This window comes from Necator americanus, chromosome IV, assembly GCF_031761385.1.
Source record: "Necator americanus strain Aroian chromosome IV, whole genome shotgun sequence".
Lineage (NCBI taxonomy): Eukaryota > Metazoa > Nematoda > Chromadorea > Rhabditida > Ancylostomatidae > Necator > Necator americanus.
In genome coordinates, this window is record NC_087374.1 from 24,262,489 (window position 1) to 24,273,714 (window position 11,226).

The following is an 11,226-nucleotide window of genomic DNA, read 5'->3' on the forward strand; positions in this document are numbered from 1 at the left end:
GAGGGTCCCACCATGTGCACAACAGTTTGCACCGTTGTACCACATGTTAAGTCGTTTTGGCTCAACCGTACTTGCTTTTAGCTCCCGAGCTCTCCCCACCCTCTTGCGATGTCGCGCGGGAAATCACATGCGTCAGTTTGCGTGCGTCGATGCTTGCGCCTTCTTGGTCCGCGCTACGCTTGGTAAAAACCTACGGATCGCTAATGGTCTGAGTAACCTCGCAGTAGCAAATCTTAATTTCGATCGAGTGGAACGGTATTGGTTGGTGCATGACAGTGACTGACTCTTGTTTTCGTTAATGTCCTTCTTCTCCCTTGTTTGATTTGCCTTTTTTTATAATGGAATATAAAACACAATTCCATCTATCAGAAGAAAATGATTATTTGGTAGCAAAAACGAGCAAATGTCGAAGTTATTCGGCGTTTTATCTAGAGTGTAACTGACTCCAAAAGGTCCTATCTGGATACCTTCGCTCCACGCTCTTTATCTCTACCTGAAGAGAGTAGTCCCCAAGATAAAGTTGCAGTGTTGTCCTTCGTACAATCATCGTTAATAACTTTTTGCGAAGATAGTTCAGAATAAAATCAAAAGTAGTAGGCAGTAGAATGTTGCAAATCAGACAAATCCCGTTTTAGGCTGGAAACAAAGTGTCGTAAGATGTGGTGCTTGATCTCCTTCCATTCCCGTAACGGTCTGCAGAAGGCTGGCTCGATTAGCGTAAAGCGACATTCGCCCGGCCAGAATACTGGCACACGCAGACTGAAAGGGTTTTTTTCTTCTGTGAGTATCTAGTGAACTTGTTCTTTGGTTTCCTATCAATTTCTCCTGTGAGGCTTCTTCATTCAGGCTTCATTCATACTGTCACAAATTCTCTTTTAATCTCTAAGGTGTTTAAAGGGATTTGTAGGGATTTGGGATTTGCCTAACTGCTTCTAAGCCGAGACTGATAACTTCAGAGGATCAGAGGGTCACAAACAGTTCTATAGAGGTCAAAAGGGGAACGCATGTTGGTGCTCTGGAATGGTTGATTTAACATTTGCGAAGGGTGATCTTGGATTCGAAAGCAGAAAATCCTCTCCAGATAGGAAATGCGGACAGACGACGAACTTCTCCGAACCGCCATAACCTCGTCTTTCTCTGAACAACGTGATTTTCCACGCTTGTCACCATATGGAATGACGAACGGCCGTTAGCAATGCAGACAGGTCCGACCACGTTGAAAGGGCGACTGCTGGAGATGAACGTGGTGGAATGCGCGTACCTCCTTGCAAGATAGACCGGATTGCTGCTCATATCGTCCACAACGCGCTAGATGGCTCGCCGAAAGGGACTGATTGGCCAGCTACTGAAGCGTCTGCACCGACTGCAGTGCTTGCAATGGTACTGTTACAGTGACCACGCTGTAACATACCTATTTGTCAACATCAACAACGAATAGCGATTGCAACGAGTAGTCGGAAGAGAGAAGAATAGGCGAAGAGTCGCAGACAGACCGAGCGCGGCAGGTTCTCGAGACACACACACACACATACATGAACTCTCAAATCCAGAGGGCAATCCAAAATCAAATCCTTGCACGCGTTTCCCGGCTGCATTCATCGAAACGTTTTCATTGTCCTATCAGGTTGCGATTTCGGCACATAGCGGCTTTTTGTTCCTTGAAGCGTTTCCAGTTTATCAAAGCGTCTGTTGCGTCTATTAAGGATCAACATAGTGTTGTGGTCTTAGGAATCCTGGCAGTTGGAAGGTATTCTAGAGATGTGCTGAACTTGGAAGAAAAAGAGGGAAACATACCAATGTATTTTGAAGGCGAATGCGCGGCGGTGACAGCAGCACCTGTAGCACTAAGTGGATCGCCTGTTGTAAGTCGAGATAATAACGATGATAATATAATAACGATACACACAGTAGTAATAATTAACACAATGAAGTATAATAATGAGAATTTTTAATATGATAATATGAAGTGGAATGTGCATATTATGAGTAGATGCGAAGTCAAAATAACAAAGGGTTGGCTACGCTGCTCGCGACTTTGATTCGCCCAGTCGAGCTTGCAAAGTGATTGGTGGGACGTGTACCAACTTTATGAAGGGATACATTTGATTCCTTTTATTCCTGCAATTTTCGCAAGCAATTGTAGTTTTTATTTGTTCGTAACTGACTTTAGCTTTGTTTTCACGGTTGATAAGGAAAGCTGTTGCGATCTGAGTCCTATATCGACATACTCAATCTGAAGACACATTACATGGGAAATATTTGAGAAAAAAATGTGAAAAGAGAGAAGAGAAAAGCACGAAAGGGAAGTCTATTGTGAAGAGGTTATTCTTAGCCGGATCAGAGACACAACGAAGTGTTTTCACTGTGGTGGAAAATGTTAAACAGTTTTTTGTCGTAGTCATTATCGGAATCTCAGTGGCTGCTCGATGGCTAAGGAAACGTACCACATGGTTTCATGTTGCGCACATCGTAAATTGATTTTGAAGTTTTTCTCACTCTACAAATTTAGAATCGAAAGAATTGTCTATGAGATGTTAGAAGATCAGCGATTATGGGAGTGATTACGTCATCCACGGAGAACAAATTTTTTTTAATTGTACGTTCTTTATTTGGCAAAAAACTTTGTTATTCTCTAGATTATTATTTTATTATTTCTAATGTTATCTTATCATTATTACTCCTAATGCAATGCTCCGATAGGGTTCCTTTTTTTTGTTGAGAACAATTCAAACCATGATCAACGAATCAGTTTAGCTTACCGTAGCTTTGGATTTTGTGCGTAAGCCTCACTAAAGTGGTTACGCGGATCGAAGCGTATTTCCACTAAAAGATGATCTGCTTAAGAAAATTTTGAAGCGTCCTAGGTCAACCATGTGACCAATAAATCATATAGCTGCCACAGCTTTTCCTTCAAATTAGAACATAATAAATAATTAGCATTTTTTGCTCCGCTGCACCTTGATCGCCATGATTCAAAACAGACTGAGCGGGCTTTTTATTTGAGTTCGATAAATTACTACCAAAGTTGTCTGCAACAATAAAAGCACTAATCTGAAACATCGACTGGCCCTCGCAAGCCATCGTACAAGTCACCGACCCGTTCATAAAAGTTTAAACGGCTCTGGATTAAAAGTGATTGAAATACAATCAAAGATAAACTGATTGTTATTGGCGAACCCCTTTGAAGTCGGCCAATAGTCGAGCGCATTGGCCAACTTCGAATGAGTTTTTCAATACCAATCACCTTATCTTTAAATACATTTTTTCTCAAACAATATCTCAAAATGCTCATCACGTCATCACAGCCTGATCTGATGAAGCAGGTTTTCGACTGCGAATCTGAAGAATGGTGATGGTTTAGTTGAGTGGAAAAAAGTTGGAAGGGATGTACGCAAGGCAATAGTATTCCCCGTGTCCCAAACATTTCCGTCAGCATTTTCATCTTGCTAATTCAGATACGCTGTGACACGTTCCTTTTGTAAAGGAATGCTATGGAAACTTCTCTACGTTGTTGCTTACTTGAAGTATCCGAGAGTACAAGGGGACAAGTACTGAGAACATTTCCTGCAAAGTTTTCTGCCGAGACATCGTGGTGCAGATCCTACACCGATTTGAATTAGTATGGGCGTTATGTAATTTATTTGCTACGATGTGAAATCAGATGGTCCATCTGAAAGGGTGAAGAAAAGCTTATCAAAATAAAGGAAAATTACGAAAATAGGAAAATGTACGTAGCACACGGCAACAATTTTAATTGTGATGAAAATCTGTAAGATATAATTTAGAAAATACTTGGAAAAAGAATGATATCAGCGCCTCATGACTGCTAAACGATTCTGTCTCCCTTTTTTTCGAGAGATGACAGGCAGTAATTTAATTACGGGGGTAAAAAATCGCTGGAACTTTTTTTCAGCAATAAATAACAGGAAAAGAAGCGGAACAGTTGCTTGAAATATACATATTTTAGTTGGTTAAGATTAGTCCTAACCAACAACTTTCCTCTTCGAAACTAGTCACTTAAGCACTCTCATGTGGATTGATGGTTTCACTCTAACAAGATCATCAAAGAAGTAGAGCCATTTAGGGCAAAAAAGTTGTTTTTGTGTAAGAATTCTAGAAATCTCCAGAATTCCATAAGTAGTTAAGTAACCTGTTTCTGGCATGATATCTCTCTTTCTCCGAATTTTTGCAATGCAAAAATTGATGGGAACATAGTAAATGCATAATTAGGAGGAAAATGAGCCGATTTTCCTGAGTTTCTCGTGGAGAAAAACCCTTTGAATGCATTGCGGATATGGTTGTGGAAGCTGAGCTTTGGAGGAAAGGCTCAGAAGAGATCCTTCTTACAGATGTCTTCGGCGCGGTGCACAACGTGAATTTAGGAGGACTAAACGCGATCAGACTCACGTTCTTGTGAGCAGGGATCAAAGGATTACGGCGATTTAGTTTACTGTCAGTGCAATTTTTTTCGGTTCACGGCTGATCTGGGGTCAGCCTTCAGTAACTCGTTGAACTCTACAATCTTGTTCTCGTGCCGTACTTGGTGCTGTCAGCCCAGGTGTCTGGGGTGTCCGCGCGTACGCGCGAGGTTGTCGCGAGGTGTTTTTGACCTCGCCGCCTTGTGCTTTCTTAGTGCGTGCAGCGTTCCGCGTCGGTGACCGTCTTCGCGGCGTATAAAGCGCAGTCCGGTCCTCCACCCACTACGCCCCTCTAAGCAACCACTCTCAGTGCTTACTACACCCCAACACACACATTCCATCCGCTCCAATCTTCGATTCACTATTCTTACTTCACCACTTCATTCATTTATTTACAGGAGCTTTTGAACTACTTATTCGTGCCAAATCGTTTTGCGATTCGTTCTTGTTGAACCACTTAAAATTATTAGTAATCGTCGTTTTGGAACTTTGCCTGTTAGATTTTCCCTAAGATTGAGTAAGTGATTCCGAGTGTTCAGGTGATGGAGGACCCTCGGGAGAGGGCTTACAAGGCCGTGGCCTATTCGGCGGTCACTTTCTCTCTCGTTGCCATTCTTTCAGTATGCATCACTATGCCTATTGTCTACAACTTCGTAGATCATGTACAACAACAGACGAAACGCGATCTGCAGTTCTGTAAGGTTCGTTGAGAAATCTCTTCCTGATTTGCTGTTCGTGGTTATCTTCTAGAAGCTATTTCTTTTCTTGTTGTGATTGAATGCAGCGGTCGCAACAGCGGAACCGCGCGCAGGCGGAGAAGCTGGAAATGCGGACTACCCTAGAAGATCTCTCGCTCTGCTGAGAATCGTGTGATGACACGACGCTAATTCTCCCCTTTTCCACTGAGCTTGCTTACAAAATTCAAAAGAAGGAATCCAGACCTATTTTATTGTAATCGAGCAATCGAACCACCTCTATAGGGCTGGAGTAGTTTCTAGAAAGCAACTAGAGTAGAAAAATTTTTTAAGATGTAACTACAGCTCAGCTTATTTATCATAGCGTTAATCTGTCAGTATTAGTGGTCCATAAATCTTAGAAAAGATGATCCGCGTATTTCTACTTCATGAAGCTATTCTTACCATATATGAAGTGGCCCAACTCAACTCAGTAACCCTTGTGGGTTTTTCCGTGGTCGACCAATAACGGGTTTAGAAGTTGGAGGCCATTTAGCGATCTTAACGTGCATAAGCAAAGTCATTTAGAACGGTGTTTTCGAAAAGAAGAAATTCTTCGATTGCCTCGCTCATGCATAGTGTTGCTATCCAAAACAGTGGTTTGGAAACTGAACAAGAAACTTGCGACCTCGGCGAAAGTGCGCTTTTTATCAAAACACCTCTCATGCTCTGCGAACAACTTACACACACTCTCATCGTTTAAGAAAAAAGTAACGCAGTGAAAAGAACAAATGAGAAACATTTGTGAAATCCAGTTGAAGTTAAACTCCATTAGAAAAGAAAGAAAAAAACTTGCGAAGTGGAGAGTGGAAGGTGAATAGGACTAGTACCTTACACGAAGCAAAAAGCGGTAGAGACAACTTCAATTGGGCATGACTGCATTAATTTAATTCTACTAACAGCCTTAAAGAACTAGTTTCAGTCGTCTGCACGGGACATTATGACGGAGATCAGCCATAAAAAGCCGGCAGCCTTCTCCTCCTTTGCTGCTAATGCCACCTCAGAACGTGCTAAAAGACAGGCCGGATCTTGTGCAGGTGAATTCCCCGACACAGTAGGAGTAGTTCTCTGCTGTTTGAAATATTTATGTATATAATTCAAGGGTGTTGCAAACCTGGCCATCCAGGACGTCCAGGTCTGCCAGGAAGAAACGGTAAACCAGGAATCCCAGGAGCACCAGGACGACCAGGAGCTCCAGGTCGACCACCAATCGTTTGCGAAGAGCTCGATATTCCTCCGTGTAATCCATGTCCACCTGGCCCACCTGGCCCCGCGGGACCAAATGGACCACCAGGAAGCCCTGGTAGGGCTGGAAGCCCAGGTCGACCCGGAAATCCAGGAGCACCAGGATCACCGGGGCCAAATGGTCCTCCTGGACAACCTGGAACACCTGGCTCAGACGGAGAGAAGGGAGAACCGGGACGACCAGCTCAGAGTACGAACGCTATTCCAGGAGATCCAGGACCACCAGGAGAAGCAGGTTGGGAATTTCTTACTGGCGTTGCATGTTTCGTTCAGCCTTGTGACTGTTATTATGCAAAAAAAACGTCCATTAATTTAGGCTCCCCTGGCCTTCCTGGAGCCGACGGACAACCCGGACGCGACGGACAACCTGGAAGCTCCGGACCTCCTGGACCACCCGGACCACCTGGACCTGCTGGACCTGCTGGAGCACCTGGAAACCCTGGACAACCTGGACAACCCGGACCACAAGGAGAACGTGGAATTTGCCCCAAATACTGTGCTCTGGACGGAGGTGTTTTCTTCGAAGATGGAACGAGACGATAAGCGAATTTACCAGCAAATCACCTCGGGTGCTATATATTTGTATGTATGTAATAAACGGCTGCTTCAAAAGCAAACAAATAAATATGCGAGAGAGGTCATTCGAGGCCAGAACAGCTTTGGTTCAAGAGATTCGAAGAAATTAACACAAGAAGTGAAAAACATCCATAAAAATAGGATGAGAATTCAGCTGTTTCGACCTAGTATTTTCCTCCTCACTACGAAAGATCATCCAGATCTGGAGTGATTAAGAATTACTATCCTCCTAAAGATTTTGGGGAAGAATATCGAGCATAAACAATAGCATTTATAGTCAGGCTAATTGAAATTGTGGAATGTTCGCCAGAAAGAACTTGTTCTCGAGCACCACATATGCAATAACAGAACGTAAAATGCTAATAGCTGCTGTTAAAATTACCCAAGAAAGTGCCAAAAAGTACTGTGTCTGTTTCACGAAAAATTGGGGACAATAGGGACTTAGATGGAAACTTTCTCACTTTCTCAACCAATTTCTACAGATTTTGCAGCCAATATGTAACTTGTTGGAAACGATGTCAATTAGGAAAAGAATACGAAGTGCTAAAAAAAATTTAAAAAAATTTTACGATATAAAACAGTCTCCTAGACTTCCAAATTTTGGCATTTCAATATTGTAACGAACTACTGCTCTTTTTCAGCTGCATACCACCAAAACGTTTAGAAGGGGTGCCGACTTTTCATCGCTAGCGGGGACTTTACAGTCACCGTCGCGGCCCACTCGACCCCCCGCCCCATTACTGTGACTTACAGTCGAGTCAGAACGACTTTGTACGTGGTTCAATTGTCTGAGCGTTTGTGGTCGTTGTGGGACCCTTGCTAGCTCCAGTTCGATTGCGGATTTGGGCGAAAGTCTTATCCCGTCGCTATATGGAGTGTAATTTCTTACGCAGTTCAGCAGGAGACGGGCCATTTTAGCATTAATAGCATTAATACGTCGATAACAGTCGATCACTTACATAAATTAAAAGGCCCGAAACTTCACAGAATTCGGAGACCAAATTAAATATGTAATTGGTGACACGGACCTTAATTTGTGCGACGAAATCGCAGAAATTGGGTGCAACGAGTGGGCTGTTGCTCCAGCTCGTTTTCTAAATTTGCATCCGCATAACTTTGGATGAACATCTAAAAGATATCATGAAGTGGAAATAACGGCAAGAAATAGAATTGATATTATTGATATCTCAAGTGAAGGCTGTTTTATTTCATGCATAAATTTGGATCATCCGCTGAAAAACCAAAAAAAAAAACTTTTCAGAAACGTTAAAAGAGGGCGGTAAGAGCTTCCCTTTTATCTCCAACGCTGTTTTATCGCATTTCTCTACATTTCTGTACCGTAGGATATATATCCGTGGCACTGTTGAACTTTCTCAACCCATTAAAAGCCTCATTGACATTGCTTGGAAATGGCCGGCCTTAGACGCCTTAGTTGTAGGCTTTGTGGACCCACTCGTACTCCAGAAACCGTGAAGGGTCGACCTTCCTTGAATCTTGGCATAATAGTTGCAATTTGTCGATTGTCAGTGGAAGCAATCTTTGCTCCTGCTTACTCTCTTATAGTATCTAGAAACCTTTGAAACGTTTTCCACAGCTTGGCAATCCGAATGAAACGTCCACGAAAATTGATGAAGATGTTCTGAGTTAAATGTCTTTCACTCTCCAAACGCAGGGCAAACCCCGTGGATGTTTCATAATAGAGCGGGCAGGAGTGACACTGCTAGAATGGTCCTTCAGTAATATTCTTGTGCACATCCACTGCATGCAGCAAAAAGATGTTACCAAGTTAGTTTTAAAAAATTACCTATGATCCGTAAACCGCAGGCTCGTTTGGATGCACGTTTCGCTTAAGTCTCCGAGCTGCATCGCAGAGATTTCACGGAATTTCTTCTCCACAGGTGGTCCGTGCTCCTTCAAAGGATCAAGCCTCTGCTTGAAGCGTTGGTTCCGAATTGAATTGAAGGGTAAAGTGCTTAGCTTGGACCAATCCCATCGAATGCACCAAATCGTTCAACATCAATTCAGAATCGTAGGAGGTCTATGAAGATGGGGCCTATAGAATGATTTGTGCAAGCCAGTCTAGACATATGTGGTCATTCATTGTTCTTCTCCTTCCGGTCACGTATTGTACTTGTTTGTGAACCATGGAATTATGATAGGCTTGGTTGTGATTGGATGGAGTCGAACCATCGACCATGCAGACGTAGTAATGATCTCTTACAAGTGGTCTGCATCCTCTACACTCTTATAAAAGTGATCGCTTAAGAATTAAGTGCACTAGGAAAAGAAAAGTTTAAGGTAGTCTCCGATTTCAACTTTGCTAAACATTTCTGTTGATTGTTTAGGTTGAAGATGGAACCACAGACAATATCCGCAGCCTGTTTAAACGGAGTTAGCCATATTTCTTCTTGCGGCTGAGTGTTCACGAAAATTCTACAAATCACAGCACACTCGCAAAGGTTGAATTTTCTTCCGTTCTTTTTTGCATACAACTGCGCATATACATGGGAAGTTTTCCTCGGGCCCTTTTTAGGGTTTCGTTCATCTGAATGCATTGGCAACTCATTAAAAGTAAGCGCAACACAAAACGGTGTCGGTGTTGGAATCGCTCCACGATTAGATAGGTTTAGAGAGGTAGTTCACGAGTATGAGTGCGATTACGTCTAATTTTCCCTAACAATCAGGAAGAAGCGTGCGAAACAGCTCTACTTGCACCGTTGCCACCAGCGATGCAACCTATTACGGCACGTAGAACGGTCGTGACGTCGTTCGATTCTTAAAGGGGGGGGGGGGGGTAGCTGCAGCTTCTTCTGCTCATTTAAATCATTTTGCTGGATGGCGGACGTTGTACGACGGAGGAATTAAGACCGTACGGTGCATCAATTGCATTGTAAAGACTGATGCAATCCTTGCTGTTTCTTAGGCCTTTCTGCTATGTAAGAAGGATAAAGTCATTGACGTATCAATCCGCTTGGGATGCGCCAACGCACTTTACTGGAATTCGTCAAATCGTTGAGGTTTTGGAGCACTGTAGGTCTATACAATCACTTGGAGGGGCCAGCTGATGATCAAGTCAGTGCTTTTATCCTTCCATGATTCCAGACAAGTCTGGTACCAATTTATTGAACCCGAAGAAAAGAAAGGCTTGGTTGGCACTAGGCGGGTATTGAACCATCGACCGTGCGGCCACAGCCTCTTACCGACTGCGCTACACCCGTCCTTCTACCAGGCGGAATTGAGCGTTATTAACTCATAGTTTTGATCTGAAGCCTCACTTCTTTCTTCTGTGAGAACCTCCTAACATCGTCACTTTCGTGAATCGATGCCTTTGACTGAGGTTTCTCTTTGAATCAAAGCTTTTTCACAAGACGAATTTCATTTTTATTGTGTTAGAAAAAAAATGTCTTCACAAGGAAAAATTTCTGTATAGCTGATTTTATTCTTCACAGGTTGTTTCAGTTTTTTCAGAGGTCTGAAATTTTATTACTCAAGTGGAAGAAATACATATGATACTGTGTTCTATTAGCAGGGTAAGTTCCAAACTTAAAGGAAATTAAAGAATTGAGCTTAAATTTAAACTCATAGGAGTTTTTTTTTTTTGTCAATATATCACATATATTTTTTTTATCAATTTTATAGATATCAGTATCAATCTTGGCCACAGCTCAAACAGATCAATAAAAAAGTTTTTTTATCGTTCGTAGCGGAAGAATGACCCAGCAACTCATCACAAGAATACGTGAGGAGATGCTCATCCTTGCCCTGTCAATCATAAGCGGAATAGTAGCCGCATCCACATGTTCTGCCTCTTATATGTGATTTATACTTTAGCGTGTACAAATGAATAAATGTACATTTTCCATCAAATTGTGTTGTGGACGACAACGAATTGTGTTGTTGTGACTACCTCAGTGTTGTGAAATCACTGCAACTGCACTACTGTTGGATTCACTCCAGATGTGATGGTAAGACTACTTTGACGTCCCGGACAACAATGCAGTACTCTTCTGATGTGATCCTCACCAATAGGGATTGCTTCCAGCAGCGTATTTGGCATCTGGTGTCATACATGTGGAGGCTGGGGCTACATGGGTGGCATTCAACGGTGCCGGTGTTCTATTTCACCTCACTGCATACATTTCAGAGATTTTGAAAGGGATTGCTGCCCTTTTCCGAACATTTCCAGCTTCCGCAGCTGTCACATACGGCTCTGGGTGATAGCTCGGGGTTTCTAAGGAATGTAGTAGGGGTTA

The 11,226-nt window shown here is 42.7% G+C and overlaps 1 protein-coding gene across 1 annotated transcript; it reads left to right on the forward strand.

The window, feature by feature from the left end:
• Nucleotides 1-1,251: 1,251 nt before the first annotated feature.
• RB195_002539 (uncharacterized protein) lies at nucleotides 1,252-6,940 on the forward strand (the record flags this gene model as incomplete). Its single annotated transcript, XM_013436669.2, has 6 exons — nucleotides 1,252-1,380; nucleotides 1,704-1,862; nucleotides 4,958-5,119; nucleotides 6,075-6,189; nucleotides 6,255-6,632; nucleotides 6,714-6,940. The coding sequence occupies 6 exons, from the start codon at nucleotides 1,252-1,254 to the stop codon at nucleotides 6,938-6,940; spliced, it is 1,170 nt and encodes a 389-aa protein (XP_013292123.2).
• Nucleotides 6,941-11,226: the final 4,286 nt, after the last annotated feature.